Source organism: Bubalus kerabau, chromosome 12, assembly GCF_029407905.1.
Source record: "Bubalus kerabau isolate K-KA32 ecotype Philippines breed swamp buffalo chromosome 12, PCC_UOA_SB_1v2, whole genome shotgun sequence".
NCBI lineage: Eukaryota > Metazoa > Chordata > Mammalia > Artiodactyla > Bovidae > Bubalus > Bubalus kerabau.
In genome coordinates, this window is record NC_073635.1 from 19,650,587 (window position 1) to 19,669,778 (window position 19,192).

A 19,192-nucleotide genomic window follows, 5' to 3' on the forward strand; every position below is an offset into this window, starting at 1 on the left:
AAGAAATTTCCAATTTTCCTCAGTACCCTTTAAGGAACTTGTAATTCACATGTTTCAACCTGACTATCCTCCAGGATACTGACTTTTGATAGTTTATTGATTGCTCTATAAAGAAGTGCTCCATAAGTTAAGTACCTTAAGTTTCAAATCCCAAGAACATTAATATCCTTAGGTTTTGTTAAAGAATCAATATTTACCTCATCTATTTTATTCTACTTGTGGATAAGGGTCTCAAGGACAAGGACCATGACAAATCACTATGTTCTCCACAACAACTAACCTAGTGGCAGGTTGCTGATAAAAGTTATTCCAATAAATGTAAATCATTATTTTATAGAACTGAACCATATCCTCCTACTGATTTGCTGTTTAGATAATATGCACACATGCATGCTCAGTAGCTCAGACATATCCAATTCTTTGCAACCCCATGGACTGTAGCCCACCAGGCTCCTCTCTCCATGGAATTTTCCAGGCAAGAATACTGGAATGGGTTACCATTTCCTACTCCAGGGGATCTTCCTGACCCAGGGATTGAACTCGAGTCTCCTGCATCTCCTGCACTGGCAGGCAGGTTCTTTACCACTGAGCTATCTGGGAAACCACATGGGAAGTCTGGACCGTATAGTTAATTGTGTCAGTGTGGAGAAGGCACACTATTTTATATGCATGCTTATTCAAATAATAGCACAGAAGATCTGTTTCAAATTTAATAAAAGCCAAAGTGTAAGAGCACTTACCTCATCTGGTGGTGAGCAAAATTAATATTACACATAAAATGATTTGAACAAAGATCCTGTGCAAGAATATCTCAGTTTAAGAATGCAGATTATATTGTGTAAGGAGAAAAATGACTTTTGTTGCTCCTGATAGAAGAAACAAGGGCAGCCAGCGCTAGGAAAAGCATCAAAAGCAAAAGTGGCCTTTTCCAGATGACCCCTGTCCGTTTGATATCACTCCCACTAGTTTGTGAACATTTCCTTGCTCTCTGGCCATCCTGTACATTTCCTAACACAGACCTGGCATTAGCCGTTTCTACAAAGGACTCTTAGTTTTCTGAATGTTGAGCTTTAAGCCAACTTTTTCACACTCCTCTTTCATTTTCATCAAGAGGCTTTTTAGTTTCTCTTCACTTTCTGCCATAAGGGTGGTGTCATCTGCATATCTGAGGTTATTGATATTTCTCCCGGGAAAGAGATGGGGAAAAAGTGGAAAACAGTGTCAGACTTTATTTTGGGGGGCTCCAAAATCACTGCAGATGGTGATTGCAGCCAGGAAATTAAAAGACGCTTACTCCTTGGAAGGAAAGTTATGACCAACCTAGACAGCATATTGAAAAGCAGAGATATTACTTTGCCAACAAAGGTCCGTCTAGTCAAAGCTATGGTTTTTCCTGTGGTCATGTATGGATATGAGAGTTGGACTGTGAAGAAAGCTGAGTGCAGAAGAATTGATGCTTTTGAACTGTGGTGTTGGAGAAGACTCTTGAGAGTCCCTTGGACTGCAAGGAGATCCAACCAGTCCATCCTAAAGGAGACCAGCCCTGGGTGTTCATTGGAAGGACTGATGCTGAGGCTGAAACTCCAATACTTTGGCTACCTCATGCGAAGAGCTGACTCTGGTCAGCTGACCCTTCTCCTCCTGCCCCCAATCCCTCCCAGCTGGGAAGGATTGGGGGCAGGAGGAGAAGGGGATGACAGAGGATGAGATGACTGGATGGCATCACCGACTCGATGGACATGGGTTTGGGTGAACTCCGGGAGTTGGTGATGGACAGGGAGGCCTGGCGTGCTGCGATTCATGGGGTTACAAAGAGTCGGACACAAATGAGCGACTGAACTGAACTGAACTGAACTGAACAAAGGACTCTGGCTCTTTTTAGTTAGAAATGGTTCTTAGAAACTACAATCTGAATGCTAGGGATACTCATTAACATTGGGTTGTTACTGCTTCTAGGCCTTTTCAGTGGACAGTGTTAGCTTGTTATTTTTAAAGTTAGCAAATGTTTCTATATTAGAAGCAAAACTTCTTGATTATATTGAGGAGGCCAAGTGTTTGCTGAAAGATACTTTATAAAACTTTTCCTAGTGTTTTTTATACATCTTATATAGATATACTTAAAAAAAATTGATGCTTGATTAAAAGTACAATTATTTAAGATGTATGAAAACATACTAAGTCCACTAGTTCATAATGATACTACAAAAAAAAAAAAAAAAAAAACCAGAAAAAATAAGGGAGGGGTGTTGGGAAGATAGAGGGAAAAAAACACAGCAAAATATCAATGGTTATGAAGGTTGGAACATGGGATTTCTTTGTTTTGTCTTTTGTATATGGTTGAAAAAAGTTTTGCAATAAAATTTTTAAAATTAAGATTATTAGGAGAAATTTATTATTTTAATATTGGACTTGAAACATCTTCCACTGGCAGTGGTTCCTTACTCACCGAGAGCAGTTTAGCAACCTCATTCTCAAATTCTCTCAGTATCCTGGAATGTCATTTGCATGGGGCAGGAGAAAAGTTTGTCTAAAGTGAGAAAGTCCTTTTAAATAATCTTTTCATAAACTTTGGGCTCCAAATCCTTTTACCAAGTTTTGTATCCCATATCCAAATGATTCTCCTTGATAGACAAGAATCAACTTCTTTCTTTCTTACATTCTTTATGGTTCAACTTAGGTCCAATATAGCATGTTACTACCATATCCCTAAATAACAACATTATTTGATATATGAGTGCACCAGTAAAGTTATGTTCTAAGTTTTCGAGCAACTTTGCAAGAGATAATTCAGTAAAAATGCTGACCTTCACCAAACGGCTAGCTAAACTGCAGGCATTTCAAGCTAACCTAGAAAATGGTAATGGGGAAAGTTGATTCAGGTGCAGTGATTCCATTTGAGGCTTCCTTTTGTCTACTCTGTCCTCAGGGTCTTCTATAATTCCCTCTTCCTTCCTATCTGAAGGGCTTCGAGTCTTTTTAAGGATGTATTAATGGTTAAAATGGAATTTAGAATCAGACCTGGACTGAAAAATTGGCTGTCACTCAGTTGTATATATAACCTTGAGCAATAGCCGTACTCTAAGTTTAAATTTCCTCATCTGTAAAATGGTGAGGATAATACCTAGTCCTCAGCGTATTGATAGAAGGATTAAATGAAACAGCATAAGTAAAGACACTGAATGTAGTACCTGGCACATAGCAAACACTCAATAAGTGGTGTCTATAAAGCAGGACGTGAAGGAATGAGTTTAAACTTTGGGTTACAAAATAAAGGAAGAATCATTATAATAGAGACAGTTGCCATCATCTGACTGCTATTCAGTGACAGCAACTACAGAAAGGAGATCCTCCAAACAAATAATTCCCACTCCAAGAATGCAGTTTGTGGAGCTGCATGTCTCCTTTCACATAATGATCTCACTGCGGAAGATACCGTTTTAAACCATCCACACCACTTCTCTTCCACATCAGCTGATGTGCTCTCCAACATATTTTAGGAGGACAACATATTTCAGCATTGTCAAGGGATCACTTATTTACAAGCTAACTCCATTTTATTTTTTCAAAGGAGATGAACTTAAAATAATTTATTTATTTTTGGCTGCCCTGGGTCTTCATTGCTGTGCCTGGGTGTTCTCTAGCTGCGCCAAGCACAGGCTACTCTCTGTTTGCAGCGCTCAGGCTTCACGTTGCAGTGCCTTCTCTTGCTGTGGAGCACAGGCTCTAGGGCGTGCAGGCTCAGCAGCTGTGCCGCATGGACTTAGTTGCTCCATGGCATGTGGAATCTTTCTGGGCCAGGGATCGAACATGGAGGGATCCCTGCACTGGCAGACAGATTCCTGCCTGTACTGGCAGTTAATTTAATCTCTGGATTTAATTTAATGCAGAGATTAATTTAACTACTCGACCACCAGGGAAGTCCTATAAATCAACTTCAAATGACTATTAATTTGTCTTCACTTGCTGAAACACAAATCTGATATTTTCCTCCCAAAACAATCCAATGGCTTCCCATTTCCTATAGGATAATGTTAAATGCTTTAGGTTAACATTTTAGAATCTCCAGATGGGGGTACAAACTGATCATTTCAGTGTTTTCCACCAATGACCAGGTATGCAGATCATATCCCATTAAATCTTGAAGATCTACCTGAACTGAAAATGAACACTTCCCTTTACAGTATTATTCTGACACTTATGTATGGTCTTAATTATATTTGTTCAAAATTTTACTCAGTGTGAACTACAGCTCTTAAGAGGGATAGTAATAATAATTTTTTAGACTAGTAGTTACCAAGTAGAGTACCATGTGCTCAGTGCTAAACTCTGCAGAAACTACCTCACTAAAAGACTCATAATGACCTACTGAAGTAGGTATTATTATTGTCTTCAGATTGCAATGAGGAAATCAAGACTTAAGGAAGGTAACTTGCCCAAAGTCTTAGCAAGTAAATAGCAGAACCCTGGCTGGACACGAAAATCTGTCTGACAATGCATATAATGTAACATTATTTTGTGCAAAGGTAATATTATAAATTTTACTCTTACTTTACAGATAAGGAAACTGAGACTTGGTAGAAAGCTGCAGAGGCTTGCCCAAGGTCACAGAGATAAGTGCAAGAGACCAGAAAAAGGAATAATCAGAGAACAAAAAAGAGTTCTTATAAATTAAAAATACGGTAGTTGAAAGGAAAGTTCAGTTGAGTTTATCTTCAATGGAAGATACAATTAAGAATATCTTCTGACTAGTGAGACAAAAAGACAAACAGAAAACAGAAGAATTAAGAAATCAACCTCAGAGATTTTGCTTTGACTAACAGGAGGTCTAGAAAGTAAGGACAGAGAATATGGAAGGGAATACATTTTCAAAGAAACACTAAGGGGCAGAGACTGTAGGCTGTCTGCAGAATCCTTTCTCCTCTTCTTCCTGGGCGCTAACTACATTTCTCAGGTTCCCTTAAGAATTAAGAGGCCAAGTGACTAAGTGCTCTCAAATGGAATGTGAGTGGGAGTAACACAAGCCATTTCCAGGCCTGGCTCATAGATTCTCCCAAGTATTTTTGCCTTCCTGTGGGCTGAACTGGCAATCAACAAAGTGATCTTAGGAAGCACACTTTGAAGGAACCCCTGCTGACCTAGAACATCTGTTCTTCTCTATTATGTGAAAAATACATTTACCTTGTAGTGGGGCCACTACATTGTGGGGTATATTTCTTATAAAGCTTAAGGTTTCTTATACTTTTAAACTACCCTAATACATGATACAAGTATATTGCCCTTCACAGAATTTAAAGACTTAATTCTCCAGTAAAAACAATATTTTGTACAGAAAAACAAAGTAATAGTACACTACATAGCTATAATAATATAAATGTGCCTTTTTAATGAAATAAAAAATTGTGATAAAGGATATTGGGAAGGTGAGGGGAAGGAAAATGGAGTAGTGGTGGTGGTGGAAAAACAAAATTGTCACCTAGTCCATGAGAAATTTAACAGATATATTTTTCAAATGGACAAATCAAAACTTAGTAAAAGCTCCTAATTCATAATATAGAGGTAAATACCAGATGAACAAATAAAAAAGATCAAAGTGGGTGTCTTTGGTAAATGGGACTGAGGGATGGAGAAGGAAAAAGCAAAGAGCCGCTGTTTGTTGTTGAGTCTGGTTATTTATTCGGCTGCACCGGGTCTCGGCTGCGGCATGTGGGATCTAGCTCCCTAGCCAGGGATTGAATCTGGGCCCCCTGCATCGGGAAGGCGGAGTCAGCCACCAGGTCACCAAGAAGTCCCTATATCTGGTTTTTCAACTATGTGGCATGTATTATTTTGATACAATTAAATATTTTAAAATGCACAAGGACTTGGGAACTGAAAACAGATGAGATGGACCAAACAGATGGTATGGAATAGCATGTGAAGTTCAAAATGATAAAGTAGAAAGACAGAGAAGGGGAGACAAAAGACAAAAGGCTACTATCCCCAAGCCTTCTACATCCATATTTCTGATCCTAGGAGTTACAGTAGCCTCACAATGCCCAGGAAACCTTTGTAAATGAGCAAACATAAAAAAGTCATAATCGGGGATTTCATTACCTGACTAGACTTTAGGTTTTTGGCTGCCCTGTGGTGCCATATATGTACAGTGATATTTATTCTATCCCCACGTGAAAGCATGTCACCTGAGTAGAAGATAACCATTGAAAGGACATTGTATGTATGCATCCGTGTCTGTGTATATTTGTGTAATGAGGGGATTCAATTTTATGTAAAGAGGGTAAAGTGTGAATGTGAAAGTGTTAGTTGCTCAATTGTGTTCAACTCTTTGCAACCCAGTGGACTGTATCCCACCAGGCTTTTCTGTCCATGGAATTCTCCAGACAAGAATACTGGAGTGGGTAGCCATTCCCTTCTCCAGGGGATCTTCCCAACCTGGGGACTGAAGCTGGGTCTCTTGTAGGAAGATTCTTTACCATCTGAGCCCCTAGTGAAGCAAAGAGGGTAAGTGGGCAGCCAGAAAGAGGGCGGATTGGGAAGTGTAAGCTATAATGTAATAGGTAGAGAAGACAGGAAAGTGGAGGAAAGAGGGGCAGTAGGTGGAAGGAATTTTACTTAGAAAGCATTTTGTTGCAGCCTGAACAATCACAGAGACATAGATTTGGAGGGCTGACTTCAAGCACAGCAAATATGAATCCAAAAGGGAATCGATCATATCTGAAATGATGCTAACGCTATCTACTTTTAACAACTTCTCCAGACTCAAACCTACTTTAAAGGAAAGCATCCACCTACCCTTTGAGGAGCATAAACAGGATGTGAGGATGAGCACTAATGTACTCCACGGTAGGAATCCGAGTGCCTATCTGTCTTCTCAGGATGTTGTTAAATATCTGGGTCACATCCTTTTTTCCCTGTTAAAGAAACAACCATTAAGTTATATATTTTAAATGGGTGAATTGTATGGCATGTACATTATTTCAAAAGCTGTTTATATACAAACATACTCAGTCCATTTAATATGATATTTTCCCACCTGTGCATTCGTTGACTTCATCTGTCTAAAGATGGGTACAAAAACAAACAAACAACCAGAGTCAAGTCCAAATAAAATCAATGCCCTACACACATAGTAAGCATTTCAAATCATTAAATGCATGAAGTACAGTCAAAGCTTGTGTCTAAAGGCTTTATGATCTCTATTTTTACAGTAATAAAATCAAAGATTAAGGACCACTTTTTAATTAGGGTTGGGGAACAGAAAAAGGTCTTAAGGGGATAGAAAGTTTCAAAAACTTAGGACCATAAACTGGCTTATTGAGAAGCTGATTCTAGAGGGCTTTTTTTGCTTTTAGTTTTTTAATGTAGCAAGAAATAATCATTAGTGATTAATATCACAGTAGGAAGTTTTCTGCATTTTGGAGCTGCTTTCTAATTCAACCCGAACAGTTGATTGTATCCACCCTATTTCTGCAAGGCACACCTGTCTTTAAAATGAATGCATGGACTCTTACATACAATACGTTTTCATCCTTTGATCTCTTATCACACTGTGTTTCAAAACATCAAAGAGTCTAGGGCTGTGTCTTGAATACTGGCCAAACCTCAAAAACCATAGCTCTGAGTTTGATCCTGAGCCCATAAAGCAGAAAGCTTGCAATCTCAGCCATAACTCTTTTTTTTTTTTTTTGGAACTCATAAGAATATGCTGAAGTAATTTTTTTTTCTGTCAGCATCTTTAAGGCTTAAAGGATTAGACAAAAATTTATGGTTATAAAGTAACGAGTTTTCTTTTTAAACAACTGTAACCCAAAGGTCTATCTTCTAATGAGCCCTTATTCACATCCCAGCAGGGTCTTCCAGTACTTTGCTCAGCCCATTGGACTACTTTCCTCCTGGTTTCTGAAGAAGGAAGTGGGTTTGTCACACAGATTGCTGAGTTGGTCTCTGCTATGGCACCCCACTCCAGTACTCTTGCCTGGAAAACCCCATGGACAGAAGAGCCTGGTGGGCTGCAGTCCATGGGGTCGCACAGAGTCGGACACGACTGAAGCGACTTAGCAGCAGCAGCAGCAGCTCAATCTAAACCAACGCCTTGGGCCACCACCACTGATGTCAGCTCTGGATTTCAAATCCCTGCTCCTAGCTCCTCTCAACCCTTGTCCATTGTCTTGCCTTCTACAACCAGTTATTTCCTCAACTAGCTATTTTATATATGGTTTATCCCAAGTGTAGAAAACCGCCTCTTCTCCTTCATTCAACATATTATTAGTACATAGTTCCTTTTATCAAGGGTTTAAGGGTAACAAAGGGTAATTACAGCACTCTGCAGAAACAACTTCCAGTTGAATCCCACACATCACTATTATTAAAGATTCCTCAGCATTTCTGATTATCTTTTTCCTTAAGCCCCTTCCTCTGTCATGGTTCTGGAGCCTTCAATTGCCCTTACTCTATACCCTTTTCCTATCTCCTATTTCCTTCTACTATCAAAGTTAGCCAATGAGAGGACATTTCTCAAATTTCTGTTATTTTACTCTGCAAAAGGAATCTAAGCTCTTTTCTTGCAGTCTTTTCCTTTCAAACACTGCCTGGAGACCTCACTTTTCACAGTGAATAAAAAAGCCCATGTAGGTGTCTTCTAAACAAAAGGTCTGTTTTTCTCTGTAAGCAATGCTCTATCTTTTTAGGCTATCGGGCAAAAGCTGCAGCCCATCCCTAAAGAAATAATTTTCCTTTCCTGTTATAAAAATACACCAAAGATTTTACAATCGAAGAGATGCAGGTTCAATCCCTGGGTGGGAAGATTCCCTGGAGAAGGGCATGGCAACCCACCCCAGTATTCTTGCCTGGTGAATCCCATGGACACAGGAGACTGGAGGGCAACAGTCCATGGGGTCACACAGAGTCAGACATGATTGAAGTGACTTAACACACAAAACACACTTTTTAATGTGGATACTTTAAGCGTGAGAAGAAAAGTTGCTGCCTGCAGGCTGATCTTTAACACTTCTAGTCCATAGAAATGGATAGTACCTTTCTGCAAGTAGTCTAATAATGCTCGTAATGGTGCGTTCTTTCTGAAAATACTGTATGTAATCGGTGGAATGCTTAAAACTAAACTGTTTTCAACTTTAACTGCTTTTCATTCATTCATTCAACCAAGAAGCATTTATAAGTATTTATTTTCTGTGGGCTTGATTGAGGAGGATGGCTTCACCTATTGAATATCACATTCATTTATAACTATGTTCTAGGTGACAACTGAATGAACAAAGTCAAGAGCTGTCTGGTTAACTACACCTCAATAAAGCTGGGAAAAAAAAAAACTGCCTGCAATTATCACGACAGCAAGCCTTTGTAATGATAGTATTGAGTCACCAGGGAAAATTATTACATCTAGTACATCATTTTGGAAGACAGGCACGTCTACAATGCATTTTATAAAGAAAATGTAAAGTAAGCCACAAAAGTACTACTTATCTACTTATCTCTCTCCATTTGAAGAGTTAACTTAATCTTCAGCTACATGGAAAATTCAAATATTCAGAAAGATAAATATTTTTCCCCAAGGATTTTAGAGAATAAAATTTTACTCTACTTGATAATGTAGAAGTCCATTTTTAAGCAATTTAATGACTTAATTCCCAAATAATTTTAAAGTAAACTTTCTTACTGTTCCTCTTTTGTTACCTAAGTCAATGCAGCACAAAGATGTGAAACATACAAAGTTTTTCTTTGGTCTACTCCCATCTCCTCAATTCTTGGCGAGCGCTTTGAGCCTATCTATTCTGTGGTTGCTCAAGGCTTCACAAGGTCACCAGACCCGACAATATTTCACCCTTGACTCAGTCTTCAAAACATAACCAACCTTGGTCATAGTCCTTCCAGCATCCCACTGCAGATTAGGTTAATCTCATAAACTAACTCAAGCTAAATTAATGATGATAATAGCTTAATACACTGCTGCTTTCAGGGAAACACACAAAACAATAGATTTACAGAAATCTAACACCATATTCCAAGAGCAGGGGAGTTTCCCATTTACGGTCATTCATCAACCAAATTTAAAACTAAAATAATAAACAAAGAAACAGACATCAAGGGTTATAACAAAAATAAACCAGATTATATTTAACTTAAGTTTGAGAAGGAGAAAAGATGAGAATATACTATTTGGCATCTATATATTTGCATATATATTTAAGTGTTCTTCCGTAACACATATATGTATATATATTTTACTTAGTTTAATATTTAAAAACAATGCTGTAAGTTGATATTATTCCTATTTTATAGATGGTAAAGTTTAGTCTCAAAGAGGTTATGTTGCTAACTACCAAATGGCAGAGCAGGGACTCCATAAACAATTCTAAATCTAAGTCAAGGGTTTTCCCACTATGCACAGCTCCTACAAATGTCCATAATACCTCATTTTAAACTAAATTAAGGAAACATGAAAGTATATAAACACAAAGATAAAACTACACTTTAATTCCGTTAAGTCTGGTTTAAAAAAGGAAATGAGGAGGGGCTTCCTAGGCGGTCTAGTGGCTAAAACTCCACACTCCCAATGCACAGGGCCCTTGTTTGATCCCTGGTCAGGGAACTAGATCCCACATGCTGCAACTAAGACCCAGTGCAGCCAAAATAAATAACTAAACAAACTATTTTTAAAAAGGGAAATAGGGAGTAAGATGGGGAGGAAGAATGACAAGACAAGCAAGAGGGAAAACTAAGAAAGGAGATAATTGAGCAGAAAATGTCAAAGTTAGAGAAACAGATAAGGGAGGGAAGGAAGAAAAAGACACATGTTTCTCCCATCCAAGTATTAACCAGACCCACCCCTGCTTAGCTTCGGAGATCAGACAAGATTGGGCGCGTTCAGAGTGGTATGGCCATAGACAAGACAGAGGTTTCTAAAAGGGAGGCTGAGTTGAAATCTGGGCCCTGGGGGGCCCTCAGACAGTCTTGTTTCTAGTCAAACACACAGAGCAGTCTTGCCCTGCATTCCTCCTCCTCAGCTCTGCTGCTGCTGCTGCTAAGTCGCTTCAATTGTGTCCGACTCTGTGCGACCCCATAGACGGCGGCCCACCAGGCTCCCCCGTCCCTGGGATTCTCCAGGCAAGAACACTGGAGTGGGTTGCCATTTCCTTCTCCAATGCATGAAAGTGAAAAGTCAAAGTGAAGTTGCTCAGTCGTGTCCGACTCTTAGCGACACCATGGACTGCAGTCTACTAGGCTTCTCCATCCATGGGATTTTCCAGGCAAGAGTACTGGAGTGGGGTGTCATTGCCTTCTCCGCTCCTCAGCTCTAGTTGGCCAAAATCTTCTTCCATCTAAGCCATCCAGAGAACCGTGAGCTAGTATTTCCACACATCCCCAGAGCCCCGACCTTATCTTGGTCCATCACTGTAATGAGTCTCCTTTTACTTCCTCGGTGACAAAACTAAAGCAATTTACTTCAGAAATCTCCATTCCCTTCTATCTCTGAGAATTAATGGAGATCCAAGTGCTTACCTGACAGTATCTAAAGCCTGATAGTAGTAGCAAAACAACAATCAAATCAAAACCAAGATTTCCATCATGAAATGTGTCTTACAACCACACATTTCATTGAGAAACCACTGTTCTAAGTTAGACATACCATAGATAATAAAATGCTTACACACATTCACCCCCTTATGTTTCTAGATTATTGTTTTACATATTATTTCAGTAATTAGGTATAACTGCTTTCAAAAAATGAGAGAAATATCCTATATTAGTAGCATTTAACAAAATTCTTAAATCACTGGTATAAATGTTTTAATTAAAGAAACAGGCCTGGGAGATACTACATTTGAATCTCAGCTTAGGCTCTTAGTGACCGAGTGACTTTGGGGAAATTAATATCTTTAAACTTTAGGGTCTTCATCTATAAATCAAGGCTAATAATATAGTACTGATCCTATACAGGTTGCTTTAAGAATAAAATGAGAGACTTCCCTCGTGGTCAGTAGCTAAGACTCCATGTTCCCAATGCAGGGGGTCTGGGTTCAATCCCTGGTCAGGGTTTGATCCCTGGTCAGGGAACTAGATCCCACATGCCCTAATTAAACCTGGCAAGCCAAATAAATAAATATTTTTTAAAACTTAAAAAGAAAAGAATTAAACTAGAAGAGTGCTTAAAAACTATACAACGTTCAGTAAGCACTCAAGTTATCTTTTATTATTATTGACCATTAACTTCACTACTTAGCTGCATAAAACTTAACTATGGTATACCTTTTGCTTTTTAAAAAAAAAAGATTAAGGTGATTTTAGAAGTTTTAGTGGAGAAAATGGGATTTTAAATAATATATAAATAGTAACAATTTGGCCATGTGATGCAAACAGCCGACTCATTGGAAAAGACCCTGAAAGACTGAAGGCAAAAGGAAAAGAGGGCAGCAGGATGGGATGGTTGGATGGCATCGCCAACTCCGTGGACATGAACTTGGGCAAACTCCAGCAGAAAGTGAGGGCCAGGGAGGCCTGGGATGCTGTAGTCCATGGGGTCGTAAAGAGTCGGACACAACTTAGCGACTGAACAACAACAACGGTAACAAAAAGTGACAGTCAAATATTGGTAGTCATGTGCATAAAAATTGAAGAGCACAATTGTCATCCTTTGGCAGATGGTGTACCTCAAAGTCTATCAGCTGTAGGTCGGCTATGAGTGTCACCAACAGCCCGGTGGTGTAGAGCTCCTGTGAGAGCTGGGCCACAGCTTCCACTGGGGGCTCCTTGTCACTTGTCCCACACAGAATTTCTTTCATTGCTTGCAGTGATTTTGACACTTCTTCTGAAGCCTAGGGACCAATATATACGCTAATAGTTAAGAGTGAAAAAAAAAATTTCAGGCTACAAACAAACAAAAACCACTTCTTGAGCCCTGCTTATTTACTTTTAAAATTCTGTATAATTATTATTTTTTATTAATTGAATGATAACTGTTTTACAGTGTTGCGTGAGCTGCTTCTGTACAACACCATGAATCAGCTATATATCCCCTCCCTCCTGAACCTCCCTTCTACCCGCCAACACCCCGCCAACCCCATTCCCCCACCGCCCTCCAGGTCATCACAGAGCACTCAGCTGAGCCCCCTGTGCTATACAGCAGCTTCCCACTAGTTACCTATTTTCTGCTTATTTGTGATTAAAGAACTCAATACAGTTATAAACAAACAAAAGCCATGTAGTAGGCACTGTTTTTGTTTTTTTTGAAAATATTACTGAAATTAATTTATAAAAGAGAGATCTTTAGTATTTCTACTTGGTTAATATAATTGAAATGATCTTTCTTTAAATCATATTCATAGTGAACTTTGCTAGTAATTAATCATAAATTTAACTCTTGGAAATTAAATTCAATCCATGTTGAAGACTTATCAGTAGCAAGTAGTCTTATTTAAAGCTTTTGTTAATGATTTTCAACAAATCCCTATGATTCTTATTTTTTAAATGGAACAGGTACAAAATCATATATTGTCAAAACCCATAACCTTTGTCAATCCACTGATCCCTCACACATAACCATTATCATTTTGTTATCTATGAAACTTAAAAAAAAAGGCATAAAATCTCACTACATTCTAAAGAAAAACAAGAGCGGGACTGCCCTGGTGGTCCAGTGGCTAGTACTCCACCCTCCGAATGCAGGGGGCCCTCCCACATGCTGAAACTAAGAGTTCACTTGCCACAACTAAAACCTCCATGTGCTGCAACTAAGATTCAGTGCAGCCAAACTAATTAATTAGAAGAATAACAGGAGAACCTACAGAGGAAGAAAGTATATCAGTGAGTAGGGCCTGGGGAGGGCAGAATGAGGTGCTGAAAACATTCTGAAATTAGATGGTGGTGATGAGTACACAGCCTTCTGAATAAACTAATAACCACTGAATTGCACACTTTAAAATGGTAGATTGTGTAGTATCTTAATTATACTAAGAAATTATAGCAAAAAAATTTAAAAAACAGGTAAGGAAAACAAACAGGCAAGTTAGTTAACACTTTGCTGAATATTTTAAAGTAGGTATAGTTTTAGTACTTTCAAATATTGTACTCTAATCATTATAATTAAAGAAGGAAATAGAATAAGGCAAAAATAATAAAAAACTAACTAATAGTAGTTGTTAATTAAAAAATGAATTTCCAGATACATTTCATGATATGACTGAAGAAATCCTTAATTTATTAAAGGTAAGAAGTTTTCTTAAATTGTGATATATACCTATAGAAGATTAAACATATATAGAGTTTAGAATAATTATAAAGCAAACACTTGTGTGGCCAAAACAGAGGTCAAAAAAGAGAACATTTTTAGCATCCCAGAAGCCACCTTGAATGCCCGCTTTTCAGTCTAGAAGTAAATCCTTTTATGTCTTTGATGACAATCACTTATTTACTTTTCTTTACAGGTTATTTTAAAATCTATGTTTGTTTCCCAAAACACATAGCTTAGTTCTGCTGACTTGGAATAGCACCTGTATCCTCTTATGATTTGTTTCTTTCACTCAACACTGTATTTGTAAGGCTCATTCTTTCTGCTCTATGTCGCAGCACTTCTTTAAATTCACTGTGCTATAGTATTCTATTGATAGCTGGACTGCAACTTCTCAGTTTCACTGTTGATGGACATCGAGGTGTTTCCACTGATGGGTTACTATGAACAACAATGCTATGAACAACCTTGACAACGCATCCTGGTGCACGTGTGCAAGAACATCTCTAGAGTTTACACTAGGAGGGAACCGCAGGGTCTTAGAGCATGCGTGCAGTCGGTGCAGGGGTGCAGGTGTGATCAGTCGTGTCCAACTCTTTGCGACCCCATAGACTGCAGCCCGCCAGGCTCCTCTGTCCATGGGGATCTTCCAGGCAAGAATGCTGGAGTCGGTTGCCATTTCCTCCTCCAGAGGATCTTCCCCACCCAGAGGTCAAACCGCATCTCCTGCGTCTCCTGCATTGCAGGTGGATTCTTTACCGATGAGACCCCAGGGAAGCCCCAGTCACTTTAGAGACAAACTGAATATGTCAGATTCAATGTCCCTTGAGGGAATATCTAAGATACTAAAAAGACCTTCCTTTGAGGAAGTGCTTCTCAGTAGGACTTTAAAACAATGTTAAAAGGAGGCTGCACTGGATATTCCTGGCAGTCCAGTGGTTACCACTCCATGCTTCCAGTGCAAGGTTCAATCCCTGGTTGGGGAACTGAGATTCCACATGGCGCTGTGGTGTGGCCAAAAAGAGAAAAAAGGCAGCATCGTAGTAGAAGCTGTCAGATGATCTTTAAACACAAACTTTTTACCCTTCATGTATAACATTATACACAGTGTAAGTATTAACAGTATAACCTGTTAGATGTTTAACTGTAAAACCCTTTAGATGTTTTTTTTTTCATTCTGAATTTTTTCCTTCTAGTTTTATTGAAATATAATTGACATAAAGTCCTATAAGTTTCAGGTGTACAGCATAATGATTTGACTTACATACATCATGAAATGATTATCACAATAAGTTTATCCATCACTGCATACAGATACAAAATTAAAGAAACAGAGGAGAAAAAAATTTTTTTCCTTGTGATGAGAACTCAGGATTCTCTTAATAACTTCCATATATAACATACAGCAGTGTTAATCACATTTATCATTTATATTTCTAGTACTTTCTTACCTTTCAACCGGAAGATTTGACTACAATCCAATTCCTTCTTCTCAACATCCCTGCCTCTGTTAACCACAAATCTGATCTCTTTTTCTGAGTTTGTTTGTTGATATATTTTTGAAGTATAATTGACCTGTAACACTATGTCAGTTTCTGTTACACAACATAGTGATTCTACATTTCTATACATTTCTAAAATACATAAGTCTAGTTACGATCTGTGGCCATACAAAGACACTACTTGGTTATTGACTATATTCTCAACACTGTCTCATACCCATGCAACTGGAAGTTTGTACCTCTTAATCTCCCTCATCAATTCCTTCCCCCAATCCCAACCCCACCTCCCCTCTGACAATAACTGTTTCTCCTTAATATTATTTTGTTTTTTAGATTCCACATATAAGTGAAATTGCACAGTGTTTGTCTTTCTCTGACTTATTTCACTTAGCATAGTGAACCTCTAGGTCTATCCAAGTTGTTGCAAATGGCAAGATGTCCTTTCCTTTTTATGACTGAGTAATATTCTGTTACTCCTTAACTCTAGAGGATCCAAGGTTGGTCTGAGGCTCTAGAAAATCAATGAAGAGTTCAAGACAACATATTCAATAATTATCAATGGCATAAGACCTGAAACCAATTTAAATGTATTCACAAAGACCCTGAGAGTGCATCGCAGACCATGTTTAGGATTCTTCATTAAGCTTTTACATTGGCTTCTGGTCTATTCATGTATTTTAATAACAACATTATTGTTTTAGCTCATACCTTATCTGTCTTTTTGTCTTGCTTTTCCAAAATGGCCAAGTTGTCTCTCAGAATTTTCACGATTTCTGCTGGATTTTTGTGTGATTTACTAAACAGAGGCATTTTTTCATCTATAGAAATCTCTTCATGCAATATAGAATGCTAAAAACAAGTAAACAAACAAAAATTATGATTTTAATTCTTAACATGATTAAATTGTTATACCAAAATGTCATATTTTCAACAACCAATTCAGTAATATGGAACATTAAAATCGATCAAACTAAAACAAGTTTTAAGTTTCATGCCAAATTTAAGTTAGTGTAAAATATTTCAAGAAAGATATTTTTAAAGGTTTACCTGAAAGTTTTTACTCAGAGTTTAATATTTTTCTTATAAGAGAAATTAAAGATTTATGCAAGCATAGGAAAAGGAGTATTCTTAGAGAATAAGCTGATACTTAAAACTAGATATTTTGACTAAAGAGAGTGAGGAATATGGTGATATTAATGATGATAAATAAAATAGAACATGTAAAACAAAAGTCAGACTAAGATCCACAAGCTCTGGTAAAGCAATATTTTAAAACATTCCACTCCATAGCAATAACAAAATTACAATGTAAAATTATTTAGAATCCGTTTATTTTTTTTTTTTTTTACTCTTCAAATATTCAGCTGGCCATACTCACTGATGAAATGAGGATTACCATGATGGCTGGGAGTGGGGAGGTGAGGAGGAGGGGAAAAGAAAAATCAGTTCTTCTTTTTGAGAACATTTATTTGCATAGAGCAGAAAAAGCCAAATATAGCTATTATCACCCTGTTTATACTAAAAATGTGCTAGGGAAAAAGATCTAAATTAAAGGCTCCAGTTAAGAGAAACATATTCATTTGCTCTACATGAATTAGCAAAAATATGTCAAACATTACAGAAATATGATGTAATTAATCAAAAGCTCCCATTAACCAGTGATCCAGAGGTAACAACTGTTAGCAGATTTTATACATATTCCTCCTTAATTTTTCTCTCTATATTTAAAAATATATTTTTAAAACCAAAATATAAGAGTACTAAAAACAGTATTTTTCGGGCTATAGTATTTTTTTAGGCTTTCCCTAATGGAAGAAAGCAAAGAGAAACTAAAGAACCTCTTGGTGAAAGAGGAGAGTGAAAATGTTGGCTTAAAACTCAACATTCAAAAAACTAAGATCATGGCATCTGGGCCTATCACCTCATGGCAAATAGATGGGGAAGCAATGGAAACAGTGACAGACATTATTTTCTTGGGCTCCAAAATCATTGCAGATGGTGACTGCAGCCATGAAATTAAAAGATGCTTGCTCCTTGGAAGAAAAGCTATGACAAATCTAGACTGTATATTAAAAAGCAGAGATATCATGTTGCTGACAAAGGTCTGTCTAGTCAAAGCTATGGTTTTCCAGTGGTCATGTATGGATGTGACAGCTGGACCATAAAGAAGGCTGAGCACCAAAGAATTGATGCTTTTGAACTCTAGTGTTGGAGAAAACTCTTGAGAGTCCCTTGGACTGCAAGGAAATCAAACCAGTCAATCCTATAGGAAATCAGCCTTGAATATTCATTGGAAAGACAGATGCTGAAACTGAAGCTCCAATACTTTGGCCACCTGATGTGAAGAGCCAACTCACTGGAAAAGACCCTGATGCTGGGCAAGATTGAGGGAAGGAGGAGAAGGGGACAACAGAGGATGAGATGGTTGGATGGCATCACCAACTCAGAGGACATGAATTTGAGCAAACTCAGGAGATAGTGAAGGACAGGAAAGTCTGGCGTGCTTCAGTCCATGGGTCACAAAGAGTCGGACACAACTGAGCGACTGAACAACAACAACAACATCCATTATACAGACATATAATTACTATGAGTATTTGGTAATTTCTTATTAAATTTTATTTTACCAATACCTCTATAGAAAGACTTCTGGGTTAACTCCATTTTTCCTCATATTTTTCTTATTAACAATAATGCAATTAATCGATGAAGAATATTATACACAAATATATAACAGCAACTGATAGCAATACTCTAACCAGTTATGGATCCAGCATAACCTTGGTTACGGTTCTAAACACTACACCCCCTAGATTCCTACTTCCCAAATCTGCTTCCCTAGGATTTCTGTCAAATCTCTAAGTTACCTGAATCCTTCCAAAAATTTTCTTCAGTATTTGTTGTTTGTGGTCGAGAATTATAACGCTGGCATTCAACGTATCTGCTAAACAAACATGAAGTATTTAAATCCTAATCTAGTTCTGACTTGGTAACTGATCCACTATGATTCAAAAGTTATCATGCTTGTTTACATGTCATTTAAGTTTTTAATAAGTGTTTTTTTAAACTAACTGTGAATTCACCTTGTCATAACGTTTAACTCATATTTTTTCTATTTCACTCATGAAGATATCAGGACAAATGTTGCCAAAGGCTCTGAGAAAGCCCACATACATTTTGTTAGTACCAAGTAAGTTACCTTATTTTATTTTTTAATACATCCCCATGACTTACTTAGTTTATGACTGAAAGTTGGTACCTTTTGACCCCCTTCACCCATTTCATCCACACCCCACCCTCTGCCTCTGGCAACCACCAATCCATTCTGTGTATCTATAAGCTTGGCTTCTGTTTCTTAGTTTTTTAGATTCCACATATAAGTGAGATCATATGGTATTTGTCTTTTTCTGATTTACTTCACTTAGCATAATACCCTCAAAGTTCCATCCTT

The 19,192-nt window shown here is 37.9% G+C and overlaps 1 protein-coding gene across 10 annotated transcripts in view; it reads right to left on the reverse strand.

Moving 5' to 3' along the window:
• The window catches only part of CAB39L (calcium binding protein 39 like), an 84,850-nt gene that overhangs the window by 27,405 nt on the left and 38,253 nt on the right, over positions 1 to 19,192 (reverse strand). For 5 of the 10 annotated variants that reach the window (XM_055542164.1, XM_055542154.1, XM_055542157.1 and 2 more), the window contains 3 exons: positions 16,450 to 16,590; positions 12,663 to 12,827; positions 6,790 to 6,908 (listed from right to left, as the gene is read on the reverse strand). In XM_055542164.1, the coding sequence (XP_055398139.1) occupies positions 6,790 to 6,908; positions 12,663 to 12,827; positions 16,450 to 16,551 (386 nt within the window). In that variant the 5' untranslated portion in view covers positions 16,552 to 16,590. Of the gene's footprint in view, positions 1 to 6,789; positions 6,909 to 12,662; positions 12,828 to 16,449; positions 16,591 to 18,608; positions 18,686 to 19,192 lie in introns of all 10 variants that reach the window. The other 5 variants (XM_055542160.1, XM_055542161.1, XM_055542158.1 and 2 more) reach the window with 4 other exon arrangements.